Genomic DNA, 15,434 nt, shown 5'->3' with positions numbered 1-15,434 from the left:
ATATTGGCAGAGTGAAGAAGGCAAAGCATCGGCGGAAAGAGCTAGACCTAAGATAAATTTGATTTAGTGCTAATCGACGATGAACTCGTCAGGTCAAACTTTATCTGCTGGCATTGTGGAGGGTTTCACATGAGTACAAAATTAAACAAAAAGGCGGATGCCAAGGTTGGACCTTCGAATTCCATGTTCCTGGATGAAGCGGCATGCCAACATACCAGACAAGGCGGCGATAGTGCGCCAAGCCGCCATCAAGGAAGGCAAGGACAATATTCTGCCCAGAGGTTCGAATAAAAGAGGGGAAAACAAACGACAGCCGCTACGCCCAGGAGCACCACACCGGGCCGTGTCATTCTGATAAGAAACCAGGCACTGGTGCTAAATGGCTAATCTGGTTTTAATACTTGTATTAATAGCATTTATGATAGGATCAAAATCAAGAAGGACCTCACTTCCGTACCAAGGTTCAAAAAGGACCTCACCACGGAGAGAAACATCAAAAGGAACCCCGCTCGGCGTCTTCTTTGGAAAAAATGTCAGTACGGACCCCACTGGCGTGGAAAAATACCAAGATGGACCCCACATCGCAGAAAAAACACTAAGATGCACCTCCCATAACCATTTTATCGAGGATTTATCGATTTTTTAGCCAGCGCCGCCTGGAGCTAGGGCGCACGAGCCACAGTACCAGGGTTGCAGCCCCGAGATTCTCGAGCCCACCCGCAGTCCAGGCCTCGCATCGGCGGGGATCCGCCTGCGCGGCCCGCTGCCTAGAGCTGCCTAGGTACTTGTCGTGGTTTTATGCATCTTAATAAAAAATCCTTTAAAATTAATTGAGTTTCCTCGGTAACGAGCGCCTTGTCGGGGAAGGGGGGGGGGGGGGGGGGTGCCTCCAGAGGCTGCGCGACGCGATGGAGTAGTTGCAGATGTAGCCTGTGATCTGCCTCCGGGTGCTCTGGGCCTCGCGCGGCTCGGCCGCGGGCTCCGGCGCGGCGGCAGCGAGCGCGGGAGCCGTCGCCGCTGGTGCAGGATCAGGGATTGGTGTGTGGCAGGAGTGAGACAGGCCCGAAGCCGGCGGCGGAGCTTTCGAACGTGTACGAAGCCCATGCCAATGCGGTTCTCCAGCTCATCGTTCGAGATGAGCCCCTCGTCTTGCAGCACTTGAATGCTCACGACGCCGCACTGAATCAGAGGCTCGTAGAAATGGCCCATGCTCAGCTCTTCCAGCAGTTTCTTCATCACGATTCTGGCGAAATATGGCTTCGCGGAGTTGGTCATCATGTGCAAATGTAGCACGTCCGCAAATTCGAGGTGGTCGAGTACGAGACCAGTGAGCTTGGTCCGCATCTCGTTCACTGGCACGGCGCGGGGTGCCCTCGAGGCTGCTGCGCAAGGCTGCGGTGTACGAGCGGAGCGTGGCTCAAAGGTGGCGCGTCGAGAGGTGGGCATAAATATCAGGGTGGCCAGCAGGCACAAATTAATATCAAGACGGACCCCGCCGGCACAAATTAATATCAAGACGGACCCCGCTCGGCTGGAGGCCCGGCGTTGGCCCCTCGAAGACAAGTTAACTAGGAATGACTTCCTACTCCCCCTTACAAGTGCCCACCCTCCTCATTGCATCTTTATGACGATCATCCTCGCCTTCCTCTTTTTTGTTTGGGTCGGCCCCGAGTTGATGCCGAAGTGGCCTGCGATGGCCGCATAGACCTCGTCAGGATCCACCTCGTCATGGATAGATCTGCCAGATATCAGAGGGTGGAGCTAGTTCCCGGGCTCCCGAAACGCCAACACACCTTCGTCGTCGGGGCTAGCCTTGCAGACTCGAGGCTCGCGACGAACTCGTCGATACTCTTCGAGACGAAGACCCGCACCGAGCCGTTCTTTCGCTGGCGGTGGCCCTCCATCGGGGTTTCTGCTGGTCCTTCATCATCATCATGGAACAGGAGCGAACTCTGCACTTCTACATATTGTTCCATTATGTGGTTCCAAACAACTGGGTCGTCGAGGTCTACGCGATCAAAAGTGGAGCATTGGTCGCATTCCTCCTTAAGACACTCCCATTCACTGGGTCTACATCCTTGAATTGTCAGAGAACGTGAACCCTGCTCATCTCTTGCCTCAGCGTGATACAATAGGAACTGTCCGATTTGCTTCCTCCACTCTTCCTGCTCCTGTTCGTGTCGCTGCACCGCGGCGTTGTAGGCCGCTTTTACCTCCTTCTGATGATCCTCGTCACGCTCATCGGAGGAGGACGACGACGAGGAGGACGGCGCCGCGCCGTTGGCCGCGGCGCCGGCCGCGGGAACGAAGAACTCGTCGTCGTCGTCGCTGTCGCTGCTCTGGTCGTCGAGGGCGTCCTGGTGGCGGCGCCAGCGCTCCCACCCCTTGAACGCCTAGCGCACGTGCCAGCGGTGGCGCTTCCGGCGGAACGAGACCATGGATGATGCGGTGTACGAGCGGTGGCTCAAAGGTGGCGCGTCGAGAGGTGGGCATAAATATCAGGGTGGGCCCCACGGGCGAACAATTATATCAAGACGGACCCCGCGCCGAGGATTTTATATCAAGACGGACCCCGCCGGCCGGCACAGCCCACATTTAGTTCGATTTATTTAGTTTTAGTAAGAATTTCAAGACGGACCCCACCGGCGCACGATCACGCCAGGACGGACCACGTCGCGCTGATGCGCTGGCGATAGTTTCGGCCCGGCGACAGTAGGGCATGCCGACCGACCTAGAATTACCCCGGGCGTCGCTAGAAAGAACAGGCATCTTACAGGGCCGGCGGGGCCCCGGTGTCGCCGCGCCTGAGCTCGTGCAAAAACGGAAGATGCCTCGGAGCTGAGACTGGGCGGAATTGGCTCAACTGATATTCTTCGAGGCGGGGTCCATCCTGAAATTATCCTTTGAATGTGGGGTCGGTCTTGATATTAATTCGAGGGGGTCCTTCTTGATATTAAAGCACCTCGGGGCGGGCTTCTGGATCATAGCCCCAGCGCGTATGGTGCTCGCCTCACCCCCTTGACCCAGCGCGCGAGGGTCGCCCGTCGGGCCACGCCGTAGCCGCCGGTACTCGAAGAGGAGAGCGCTCTTCGTGGGGGGGAGGGGCGCGGCGCGCCTCGGTGCTTTCTCCCCCCTTTCTCTCCCCGGAGAGAAGTGCCAGTCGCGCAAGGGTCGCGTGTCGGGCCACGCTGCAGGCGCCGGTACGCAAAGTAGAGGAGGCTTATCATGGGAAACTGACGCAGATCCTCATCGTCTCGGATACAACGCCGCCGCCCTACCCCTCGCGCGGTCCGTGAGGCGCGCCGGCAGCTGGCGCGCGTACTCGGGGCACGTCCAACGTCTCCTCATCGGCATTGTCAGCAAATGTCGACCCGTGCCCGACTGCGTCGCGGGCATCGTCGTCGGTTTCTGGTGCCCGCCCGAGCACCTCTTCGAGCGCCTGGCTTCTCCGCTAAATCATGACGTCAACACGCCCGGTTGGCCGCTCCCCGAGGACACGAGCATCGACGAGTTCCTCACAAGATACGGACCGCACATGCAGTGAAGGGTGGGGGCCCCGGGCGCCCCGCACAAATTAATATCAAGACGGACCCCACCGGCGCACAATTATATCAAGACGGACCCCGCTACTGTAATTCGGACCCCGAAAGTAATGAATGCGAAAGTCACATGCGAAAAGTGCAAGGAGTTGGTACCTGACGAGTAGACGGTCTCTTGTGACGTGTGCCATCAGCATAGGAAACACCACGACTCAATTGCGTGTCTGTCATGCATAGAAAACTATGGCGAGAAGTTCATCCAGAACGACATTAGTTGGACAAACGAGTGGATATGCCCAACGTGCCTTGAAGACAAAGAGCCAGAATGCCGCGGGGCGAAGCGCTACTGGCAATCGGAGGACTACAAATGTGTGAAGAAAGCGAAGATGGACGCAGAGGCGCGCGCTGCTTTGGTCGAAACGACAAAGTACGACATCCGAGAGACTTTGATGCCGAAGGGACGCAAGAGCGACCTTTTCAAGAAACTCATTGTCGACATCTTCGCCACCTCGGCTCCGGTCAAGGAGTTCATGAAAGAAGCTTTTCCACAACACGACCCTGACGTGTTCACCGAGGCCATGAAGCACATCATCGCCGCGGACCACTTCAAGTGGGACGTCAAGACACTCTACCCCGACCCCAACCAGGAGTAGGCAGCTCAGGCCACGAGAGTGTCGCCCCATGTAAGCGGGGTAGCTGCCCAGTTATAGGCCCCATTTGCCCGTTCATATTTATTTGCATTTATTTAGAGATTTATTTCCTGATCGCAAAAATATCAGGACGGACCCCGCTCGAGACGGACCCCTCGTTTCGACCGACGGATAACGCTATCGATGATGTGATGCGCCGGCGCCGTGCCGTTTCGCGCTAGGTGGTGTACGAATCGCGCGTGCGCTAGCGACGACGAGGCGGGAGCGCAAAAAATCCTGCTGGCGGCGTCCTGCGACGAGATTTTCGATCACTGCGACTGTGGGGCGCGCCCCCACTCGATTTCTGCAGCTCCAGGTTTACATATCGTGACAGCTGATATGGGGCAACTCATCGCCTCTCTGTGGTCGCCCTGTGGCTGACTTGGGTTCTAATCTCCCCCGCGCGCGCGACGACGACGACGACGGCGGCGGCGGCGGCGGCGGCGGCGGCGGCGACCGACCGGCCCAGAAAGTCGGTGCCAGGAACTCGCCGGGGGGCAAGGGGAAGTCGCCCGACACCTCCCCGAGTACGCCCAAGTAGGATTTAATCAGTTTACCACCCTGTAGCTCGAGGTCACTCGAGGACTACTTCAAATTCAAGCCCAGCGGCCTTTACCCCGACTCCGACGAAGAGTAGGCAGCTCAGGCCACGAGAGTGTCGCCCCATGTAAGCGGGGCCCCACGCACGTGGTGCGCTACCACGCTCCTTCTCTAAGAAAAAACAACAAAAATTTGAAGGTGAGGTCCGTCTTGGTATTAATTATGGGAAGACGCGTCGATATGATGGGACATTAAATTCCAGGTAATGATGGTCAAAAATGGTGGACGGTGAGGTCCCTTTTGATATTTTGTTTTGAAGTGAGGTCCATTTCGACATTATTTTGGAAGGCGGGGTCCATATTGATATTAAAGTCTCTTGGTGAGGTCCTTCTTGATTTTGATCCTTTATATTGATGACCCAAATTTTAAGCTTTGATGAAGACTCAATTATGACATCGGAGATTATAGCGGTGATTGAGTCGCGTGGTGCTCTCATCGAGAAGTAAGCGGTCGTTCCTGCGAGACGGACTCTTACCCAGCTTCTACTCAGGCTGTTTGATGCATATTCGACACGTGCGTTGACTATCCGTTCACACAGGCGCTGTCTCTTTATGGAGCAGGTGCATGGCTAAGCTTGAAGACATGTCTAAGCTTTGTTTCTTTAGTACCTCGGATTCGCACGAGACTTTCGTATCTGTCCAGACCTTGTGGTGCATTCTTAAACTCCCCGCGACCTGAACTGATCATATAGGCCCGCGTGGAGATTCTCCAACTGTTCTACGCAATGATGAGTAATGACGAACGGCGCCCAGTCTACACCTCACCACCTAGTTTACATCACGTGGGTTGGAATCTAAAGCCTCTTACCGGTTCACTTGGGTTTTCTGATTTCGCGGCCTGTCTAGCAGCATGTTCTCTGGTTGCCTTCTCGAGCCAGGAGTGGGACTTAAGCTATATATCAGTGGCTCAAAAGTTCAAGTTTGTCCAGCGTCCGACCAATTCTTTTTTTCAATAAGTCATCTGAGACGTCACAGATTGCTCCTGTTATGGCTGGACCAGCACGGCAATCTAACCATAGATCTCTACAATCCCGAAGGTGCAGGCATATCATCAAGCTCACCTCGGCCGCTTCTTTCTGTTTTGGGGAGGGTAGGTCGGCCTGTAGGGCCTATAGGTGATAGCCACCTTGCGAATGGCCCAGCCATGGAGCACCTTCTGACTGGTTTAGGACTCGACTATGACGACTTTTATGAACTTCGATTGAGAAAACTCTTCGCTTACTACTGCACTCGGGCGGATCGGCTCAATGTGGGACCCAGTGCCACACTGAGTCGTGCCCAGGCTATGCAAATGTTATTAGATATGGGTCTCTTGGACTCGGCCAGTGTTAGGCCTCACGTTGAGATTGCTCTTGCCTCCTATGGAATCTATCATCGTCGCTTGGACTTGAACGGTCTTGTAGAGGTCCTCAAAACGATTGTCACGCTCTTTGACACCACAAAATATAGTCTTGATCTCTGTGCCGCTCTTAGGAAGCCTGTGGTACCACAAATTTTAAAAAATGTTGTCCTAAAACATGCCCGCCATGAATGTTCTCCTAGTCTAGAAGTTCACGAAGGGCACCGGCAGCGGGCAGACTTGGGCGACAAAGTGGATTCTGGTCGCGCGTTTCCAGGCGATATGTGTGCGTATTGTCATCAACACACACGCGATACTTTTAAGACTGACAGAATCATGGGCCAGAGTGATCAACTCATTCAGAATTTGTCCGCTGCGTTGTCACGAGTATCTCCGAGGCCCTTGAATGAACACACTAACAAGTTGCTGATCGCGCTCCGTCCCTTGGTGAGAAGCATGCCAACCCTGACAGGAGGGGCAGGTGATTGCTCCGTCCGGGATCCTGAGCAGCGCTGGTTACCCACACCCTCGCTCACCACTGCCATAGACCCAACACCTCCACTGGTAAACACAGTCAGGAATTCTCAGAACATGATGAATGCGATGTTTATAGGTTCAACCAGCTATCAAAGCAGAGAGAATAGTGAACGAGAATGCAAAATCCCGTCAGTATCAGTTAGCAGGGCGAAGTAAGAGAATCAGTAGCACTGCGATCTACCATAATGCTCATGCACTTTGGATTATAATGAAGGATCGTCCAAGAGTCCTATCAGTTGAAATTTGCGGTGGAGCAGCTCGCGCGGAAGCAGCCGGAAAAAGCTGTTGGAAGCCAACTAGAGAGGAGGGTGTCAGCAAATCTTCACGCATCTGCGGAAAGCAGCTGCTAGTGAAAGTGCGACCAGATACAAAAAGCCAGGCCGTCTCACCACATTGTGTGAGGTATCCGGCGCTGCCTCCGTTACAAGGCTGGGGTGTCAAAAGATCTCCACGCTTGAAGGTAGTGGCCCATATAGATTCACCCGGTGGGAGAGAGCATATCAGACGCATGCTGTTTGCACAATGTCAATCATCAAAAAGACATGCTGATTTGTCCTACGTGTCCAAGAGACCCGAGTAAGTCACAAAACATGCTGATTTGTCCAAGAGACCCGATTTAAAGTCACAAGTTCTGTGGTTTTGCTGCTGATCACCCCCGAATTATTATGATCCCAATCTGCCTTCGACGCAAAGCTCCAGGTATAAGCCGTTTGTAAGTCGCCGGCGCAGGTCGTTTGGTAAGTCGTCGGCTTCAGCCTAATTTCAGAGTATAACCGCTGGGCTCGCCAAAAAGGACGGATAGCCACTCGCCAAGCATGAAATTGCGCAAGTTTCTCTCTGGCACAACGACCCCAAAGTCCGAGAGCTGCTCGTAATTGGCTGGGCTGCCTCGACGCGATGGGCCCCGGAAGCATTTCGTTCGGCTTGTCCAGGGTGGGGTGTTTTTTTTCCAGCCATCGAAACCAAAAACCATGCAATCCACCATCCACTCAGCGCATGGCTCGTACTTTGCCAGCGCTATCGCGCGCAAGAAGGCCACTCTCGTAGACTCGGGCACGGTACCGCGCAGACAAACGGTCAGCGAGGTTAGTATAATGTACGAAGGCAGGAGGGAGCATGTAATCCTAGTTAGGACACTGGCTGCTCATTTTTGTTGATGCGAGCTACTCGTTTAAAGGTGCGCCCAGAGCCATCAATCTCCCAAAGTCCACCAAGGATGATGAAGTTTCTTCTGTCAGGGGTTAGTTTTGCTTATGCGCACCCGGATGTGGCTATTGATTCCTGCCCAGGAGGAGAAGGTGCTGTGCTTCTGATCTGCGTGGATCTTCCTTCATCATGATTCTCCCATCAACCTCAAGAAGAACTCTGAGTGCAAGCTTCATGAAGAGCAGGTCGATGGCTGGCGGATCTTCTTCCCTGTGGGCAGATTCACACCGGGTCTCAGTTGGAACTTCACAACATCAATAGGCGCTTTGAAGGAAGGCCATGGCTATAAACAAAGACCAGATCCCGGCATCAAAGTGGGCTGATCCAACGGCCTTATCGCCGGCTCGTGCGTGCTGCCTTCTACCCGCTAGCCCCCGCGAAGAGTAGCATATGTGTTCCTCCGTCACGTTTGCGCCTCCGCTGCAGTGCTACTTCAGGTCCTAGGGATTCCCGTGATAGTCCGCGTTTCAGGTAACTCAAGGTAACTGCAGTTCAAATACTTGCCATCGCTGTTGCTCAACACCACAACTTACTCTCGCGAATGGTAAGTGTATCAAAGTGGCTGAAGTCAACCTTTCGTATCAGCCCTCTCCAATTCGAATTCGAAACTATATCCTCGGAATCATATCCACCCAGCACCTCATTAGTGTCCTTTGAGAGCCCACCAACGCGATCTTCATCACTGTATGAAATGTCGTCAACCATCTCATTCAAGTAAGATTGAAGATTCAATGTCATATCATAATTTTTGCGTACCTGTATAAAGACTGTTGCAGGGCCCCAGCCTACATTCCGGCAGAATGAATTTACAATAATTTGTCGGAACGCAGGATGATTTACTCATTCGATAGCGTTTTCTTTCCAAGATTTCGAAGGCGTCAGAGCCAAGGGCTTTTGTGAAGGTGATGAAGAGTGCACCTGGTTTGAGACGCTCCGCCTGTTCTGCCAAATTGGCGACAAGATCGTCCTCAAAGCAAGTTGAATTAGCAAAGACGACGTCACCGTCGGACCAATCCGTACTGAGGAACGATGCGCATTTCAACCGGACCTCTTGGGGAGAATTTGTATCTAAAAGATGGAGAAACTTGAGCTTGAAGCTGCGTACGACCGAGTCAGCAGCGTAGTGGAGACTTTCGAGGATCTCAACACCGCAACAAATCTCAAAATCGCAAAGCAACCTGAGCACGACTTTTACAACTAGTTGTTGGTCGGAAAGTTCTCACCGTGCCACAAAGAGAGCCCTGGAAGAACCACTGCCAAGGTCGTAGAACTTGAAAGACCCAAGCGGTCTTAGCTTTCGCATGACACGTGCAAAATACCTACGACACGTCGCTCCTCCAACGATTCTGCAGTCTGCATATGACGGGAACACAGACTGAAAATCGATTTCACCATAAATAAGTGACTTCTTGTCATCAAGCTTGTTGGATTCCCGTTCACTTTTGCTCAAGGATTTAGCCATCTCTAGAGGGCATACCTTGAAAAGCTCCAAGAACAACGCGTGGGCGTCACCCTCGACAAATCCTTGCACTGCATTGACAAACGAATCCAGTGAGTCTAAACGACACATGATCATGAGCAAACGCCCATCTCGCCTCAAAATTGCTTCTTTGAGTAACGCATGTGCATTCTTCGTGATGAGGCAGCGTTCAGCTAGTAATGATGAACGCAACTGGAGTCTGGCTAGATCAGATGTGTCCATTGAATTGGTTTATTAAAGTGAGAATACCAAGGGGCCAAGTCCAGGTATAAAAGGATAGTAACCTGCAAGGGGAAATAAGGACTGTAAGGTGGAAATATTCACCCTGGGAAGCGCTCAAACTCAATGCGCCAGCTCGGCGGGGGGCATAATTCAACAATTTTGCCTCAATTTCAGTCCGGCGGTCGACCCGCGCGCGCGCGGTCGACGGAGGACCGCTACGACATACTACGGCTGGCGGCCAGGAAGAAAGATAGATACTTCTATGGGGGGCCCTCGCCCTATGGTTATTTTCGTCCTTGATGATGATAGGTGGTCTAAACTCACTGACTCGTCACCGGAAACACATTGTACTGCCGTAGGGGCTGCAATTTTCCTTGGCGCGCTTCACTATAGCATGCTCACTGTGAAAATAGTTGAAGCTAGATTTCTCGAGCCCGTATGTCTGAAAGGCCGGCCGCCAATGCGTGCACACCGGATTTCGAACTTGTCAGCGTTCGTCGCGATACACCACGGAGCACAATCTAAAATGACCCACGTAGCTGATGACGTAGAAAATCCGCGCTGGGATTCAGTCATAGAGCTTTGGGATAGAGAGATGTGCGAAACGATCGAATTTATCGTTGTAATCAGAGTCGGCGCGTTCTTGTGGAAACATTCGATACACACTATAAACATGGAACAATTTCGTACTCAACCTGAACTGCGAATCGACAATTGGCTCGCACTTGGTTCAATAAGTGTGCCACTCCTCAAGAGTCCCGCAAAAAGTTTTGGCGATTTGCATATCGTTGCCACTTATACTGAGGACTGTTACCAGCCTACACTACTACAATCCATGTTTTGTAATTTGATGTACTGCCCATTGCCATCAGACAGAAAAGAAAAACGACCCCCTCGTGCTGTTCCACGCCCACTTCAGCCGAATGAAACTTCGCTCTCGCTTCCTCAAGTTTTTTGAGCGCCACGCATTTTCACGAGAGATCGCATGGTGCTTCTAGACCTAGAGAAATTGCTGGTCAATTTTCGATGAGTATGCGTCCAAAAGGGTTGTTTGCTGGCAGCGAACGACCACATATTGCTACATACAACACACCATGGTCCTGAATAGAGTCACGCCCAGCACAGTCCAGAGAGGGGCAGCATGCCTCCGCAGCAAGGCTACGTAGCAAGGCGCACGTGCGAGGCTCGTAATGCACCACGAAGGGTTTCTCTTTCTTTACGTAAACACGTTAGGCGGCCCTTCCAGGGTGAGAGGGCAGATCGACAAAAGCAAGCGTGAGTACAGCGGCCTGTTAAAGCCAAGAATAGAGGCGAAAGCCGGTGGCGGGACAATCGACCAATACAACCTGCCTGGCTTTGCTATGGAGATGGCACTGCTTAGATAAGGGCAAGGGGGCATAGCACCCCCAAGCACCTACACTGCAGGAAATAAGCAGTGACTTAAAGGCTTTGAGAGGTGTAGTGGAAGCACAGGGTAATGAGTTAGGAATCTGACTCGACGGGTCTCGCTAGTTAAACGCTCGTTTCGCTAGTTAAACGCGCCGCCGCGACGCCGACTGCAGCATGCCGACAAGGGCAGCGAGGAGCCAAGTTGCCGGCAAGGACGCCCGAGCCGCAGGCCCCGGGCGCCTATTTCTAAAAGGTCGCACCTTTCAGGTCGCGTCTGACGTCAGCACAGGACTGGCGAGGTCCCAGGGCGCCCAACTCTAAAAGGTCGCACCTTTCAGGTCGCGAGGTGACGTCAGATCGCGAAACCGCGTCGGCCGGCCGATCTGCCGGGCGCACCTACTTCTAAAAGGTCGCACCTTTCAGGTCGCGTCTGACGTCAGCAGCCACTCGATAGCGAGGGCCCGGCACGCCTAAAACTAGAAGGTCCCACCTTTCAGGTCGCGATCTGACGTCAGAAAGTCGTCGAACCCGACCGGTGACCTAGTTCTAAAAGGTCGCAACTTTCAGGTCGCACCTAAAAGGTCGACTCGGTCTCGCTAGTTAAACCTGGCGAGACGAACGATTGCCAACCCGTGCGCACGGCGGTCCGTCGACACGAACGAGATTCGCAGGTCGGAGCGCGGCGGCAGGCGCGCAGAAATGGACGAAGGCAGCCCGATGGGAGCGGCGGTGTGCACCAAAATCGACTTCAAGTTTAACTTCAATAAAATACTGGGCAGCGTAGATCTGGGCAGCGCTAACATCCGTCGGGTGGTTCTCTAACCACCTAACCCCCCCACCCCCCCACCCTAACCCAAAGCTGGCGGTGCGTTAACATGCGTCGGGTGGGAGTAGTAACATACTGCTGACTGCCGGAGGCCAAACCGAAGCGCTTTATGAAGTCAAGTTGAAGTTAATTTTCGGCACAGCTTCGTCCATCGGGCTGCCGATCGTCCAGCGGCTGTATGTCCTGCCGCCGCGCTCGGACCTGCGAATCTCGTTCGCGTCGACGGGCCGCCGTGCTGGCGAGCCGGCAATCGTTCGTCTCGCCAGGTCTAACTAGCGAGACCGAGTCGACCTTTTAGGTGCGACCCAAACGGTGCGCCCCCTTACAAATAGGTCCCCGCTCGGGTTCGACGATTCTCTGACGTCAGATCGCGACCTTTCAGGTCACCTGTCAGGTGCCTACCTAGACGTCGGCGGCGTCCAGCTAGAGGCTCTCGGGACCTTTCAGGTCCTGTCTGGTGTCGACGCCCCCTCGGACCTACCAGGTCGCGCCGCGTCTCCTGAAAGGTCGCGTCACGACCTAAAAGAACGGCGACTCGAAAGGTCGGTTTCGTCAGATCGGCAGCGACCTGAAAGGTCGGCGACTAAAAAGGTTTCGCCAGGCAGGCCCGGGGACGGCTCCTTGAGGGCACGTTGCCCCGCTGCAAGAAGCCCGTGCGGCCTTCAAGATGCCGCATTACGACCGGCCCCACCTACCAGAACAAACGCGTTTAACTAGCGAGACCCGGCGAGTCAGATTCCTAAATGAGGGTAATGCCGCTGAAGCAACTTCAGTAGACAACCCCAAGTTACAACGGATGGATCCTGTTCGCGCGGCTTGGGCACGGGATAAGTGGCAAGGTTTCTGTCATGTTGGCCGCCTGTTCCATCGGTAATTCTTCTAAAGTGCTGGCTAATCGAAGATTAGTTGTGCATCTTCGACAGTGTCTTACAAAGTGGCTAATCGAGGATTACTTGCACATAGCGGCTGTGTAACGCCCGAGTAACGCGCCAATTACGAGCCAGACGAGCCAGACAATGGCCGAGGAGGAGTCAGAGACTGCAAAAAAGGATGTGTCTCGGAAGGTGTTATAAACGTGCGTTATAAACGGGCATGCATGTCAAAGCGTAGGTATGCCTGCATCGCGTAGAAATTCCGGAAAAGATGAAAAACGCTGCAATCCTCGCCGCGGATATCGCCATGGACAAATACACGATCGAAAAGGCACTAGCGAAGTTGACAATTTCTACGAATTTCTTATCTTGTAGGATGTTGCAACAGATCTGAAAAAAAATTTCGATGCGGCATACGGAGGAACCTGGCATTGTGTGGTGCGATTGCACGCATTGCGGAAGATGTTTAATAAGCGCGTAATAGGTTGGCGCAAATTATGGTAGCTCAATTACCCACCAGACAAAATATCTGCTTTTCTTTCAGCTTGACCAGGCTCATGTGCTAATTTTTTGCAGTGACAAGCCAACAAAAGACGCTGGCTTTGACGCCGCTGCTGAGAAGTAGCCCCTACCTAGCCTCTCTCATCTAGCCCCGTGTTTGCAGACAATGACCCAGGGCTGGCCGGTACCTCGCGACGACGGGACCGGCCCAGCTCCGCTTGGGCTGTAGGTGCTGTCTGCGGGGAGTATGAGCTTGGCGCGTGTATGGCTAGTCTTAATACTCGAATATAGAAATGCATAGAAATGCAACTAGACTACCAACTACCGACACTCCCAGGTGTACGACCTGTGGGCCCATAACCCTCGCAGGGGCAGCCGCGGGAGTTACGTGGACTGGCCTACTGGCGAACGCCTTGGCGCGACTCGTCGCGGCCGGGCCCTGCAGCCGCGCCGTACGCGGGATGACGGACGCCCAAAACCGAAATGCCCGGTATGAAAAAAAGGACCCGGGTATATGCCGGTATATACCGGTATTTTACCATGCCGGTATATACCCTTCGAAATACTCCGGCGCCATGTAGAGAACGAAATATATATTATCCAAGAATCCAATCCGCTGATCCCATTGGTCGGACGAGGTCTCAGCGTGCTGAGTTTCGATCTCTGGCGCTGCGTTGGGCATGTTATGGTTCACAGGGGAAGAAAACGAGAGTAGTTCGCAGTAGGAACTCGGGGTCAGAGATCCTGAAACTTCAGTCCGTCTCGTGGGGGAAGACGCAGAAGCTGAGATCCCACCGTGGCGTGTTCGACTTCTGCTGCCTCTCGCTCGACATGGAGTGACTTTTCGAGACCGCCGATCCCGAATTTGTACAGCGAAGTGCTCTGAGTTTCTTCCACAGTGGCCCGGAACATGCCGAACGCAGCGTCAAATATCGTTCGACCATCGTTCAACTCCCTCAATTATCGTGTGGGGTTGAACGATATCCCACATATTAAGGAATGATACAAGATATAGAATGATATAGTTGGATTAGGAGCTGGGTGTTGCCTTCAACATGGGCTCCACCCAGCTCGGGGACTAGCCTAGTCTAGGACTCCCAGGAAAAGAATAGGGCCGGCTGGATAGGAGAAGATTTTCCTGGGGTGCGCTCAGGCGCACAATAATAGAAGAGGATGTCAGCGAACTGAAATTGGCTGTATCCGATTCCCTCTCATCGTTTGTTGAGCGAGGGGCAGGCTTAAGTTGCAGCTGCAGTTGGAAATTGAACCACTACCCCCTTATCTTCACAACTACAGCTACTCGCAGCCGGGCCCGAGGCGCGACATGGTCCACAGACCGAGGTGATCGAGAATACTGTCCAAACCCTCGTAGGGTACCGTAGAGTAACTCTCTCCTGTTGGGAATCAGGGCTGCCTAGCAGCCCCATCTCACTTTTCCATTTTCAGTCTAAGTCAGGAACACTGCCATTTCCCCTCGAGCTGAGCTCAGCCTCCCCCTTGAGGGAGGAGTTTACTCTGCTTCCTTTAGCTCAGGCTAGTGGGAGATACGAAAGGCCAAGTGGACGGAAACCGCTCATCATGCCGCGCAGCGCGCGCGGTCAAGTGAGGTCGCTACGCCACGAATTGGGCCAGCGCCTTCATGGTTCGCAACCCAACGAGACTGGAGTTTGTCGAAAGCGGGAGATCTTGTACTCAGATATCTTTGTTCGTTTGATCGATGATGTTAATAGACAATCACCCGAATCTGGCGCGCTTTTGAAAACTTTGAGGAGTGAGCGGAGAATGACACTCGGTAGCCGCCTTGAATTGCACCAAAACGGAGCTGAACTAGGGATTCGCGAATCCGTCCTCGCAGACTCTGCTGTCTCTGCCTTGTCTGAGCGATGTGAATGTTTGATCTCGGAGATCACATCGTTAAAGCTGAAACTATCTTCTCTCAATTACAATTTACGGCTCATTGAGAATGCTGCCGCCCAGGCACGAGCTGTCGAGGACCGCGTCAAGGCCAAGGAGATTGAGTCTCTCCAGTGGTCCAGGCAGCACCTCTCAAACAAGCCTGGAGGGAAGAGCAGCGAGTGTGTACAACAATAGACAGCAGAATAAATTCTTTACGTAGAGTAAGTCCACGCGGCACGCTTGTGTTCATATATTCATCAGGGGAAGAGGAAGATTGCATTGAAACTCATCCATAAACCATTCCTGGAAAACTTCACTCATAATTATTAAATTAAACAA

At 53.3% G+C, this 15,434-nt stretch overlaps 5 protein-coding genes across 5 annotated transcripts in view; 3 read left to right on the top strand and 2 right to left on the bottom strand.

The window, feature by feature from the left end:
* AURANDRAFT_67363 (hypothetical protein) overlaps positions 1–781 on the top strand; it is a gene marked incomplete at both ends in the record, with an annotated part of 2,055 nt that extends 1,274 nt beyond the window's left edge. Inside the window, 4 exons of the mRNA XM_009042853.1 lie at positions 93–133; positions 166–281; positions 426–532; positions 647–781. Coding sequence (XP_009041101.1) covers positions 93–133; positions 166–281; positions 426–532; positions 647–781 — 399 coding nt within the window. The remainder of the gene's footprint in view (positions 1–92; positions 134–165; positions 282–425; positions 533–646) is intronic.
* Positions 782–1,123: 342 nt separating this feature from the next.
* AURANDRAFT_67362 (hypothetical protein) lies at positions 1,124–4,222 on the bottom strand (the record flags this gene model as incomplete). Its single annotated transcript, XM_009042802.1, has 4 exons — positions 1,124–1,382; positions 1,840–2,393; positions 3,323–3,439; positions 3,824–4,222. 4 exons carry the CDS (start codon positions 4,220–4,222, stop codon positions 1,124–1,126), a joined length of 1,329 nt encoding a protein of 442 aa, XP_009041050.1.
* A 959-nt stretch (positions 4,223–5,181) lies between these two features.
* On the top strand, positions 5,182–7,283 carry AURANDRAFT_67361 (hypothetical protein; the record flags this gene model as incomplete). The annotated part of the gene is made up of 7 exons (XM_009042854.1): positions 5,182–5,270; positions 5,319–5,341; positions 5,367–5,458; positions 5,520–5,559; positions 5,943–6,739; positions 6,780–6,855; positions 6,940–7,283. 7 exons carry the CDS (start codon positions 5,182–5,184, stop codon positions 7,281–7,283), a joined length of 1,461 nt encoding a protein of 486 aa, XP_009041102.1.
* Positions 7,192–9,611, bottom strand: AURANDRAFT_72560 (hypothetical protein; the record flags this gene model as incomplete). The annotated part of the gene is made up of 5 exons (XM_009042801.1): positions 7,192–7,843; positions 8,443–8,694; positions 8,720–9,087; positions 9,133–9,228; positions 9,286–9,611. 5 exons carry the CDS (start codon positions 9,609–9,611, stop codon positions 7,455–7,457), a joined length of 1,431 nt encoding a protein of 476 aa, XP_009041049.1.
* Positions 9,612–13,073: 3,462 nt separating this feature from the next.
* On the top strand, positions 13,074–13,269 carry AURANDRAFT_17776 (hypothetical protein; the record flags this gene model as incomplete). Its single annotated transcript, XM_009042855.1, has 2 exons — positions 13,074–13,136; positions 13,183–13,269. Coding segments are annotated over 2 exons (150 nt in total), but the record flags the coding sequence as incomplete, so codon positions are not given.
* Positions 13,270–15,434: the final 2,165 nt, after the last annotated feature.

The sequence above is a fragment of the Aureococcus anophagefferens genome, assembly GCF_000186865.1.
Source record: "Aureococcus anophagefferens unplaced genomic scaffold AURANscaffold_38, whole genome shotgun sequence".
Lineage (NCBI taxonomy): Eukaryota > Pelagophyceae > Pelagomonadales > Pelagomonadaceae > Aureococcus > Aureococcus anophagefferens.
Note: the sequence above shows the minus strand (reverse complement) of the source record. Positions and strands in the feature narration are given on the sequence as shown.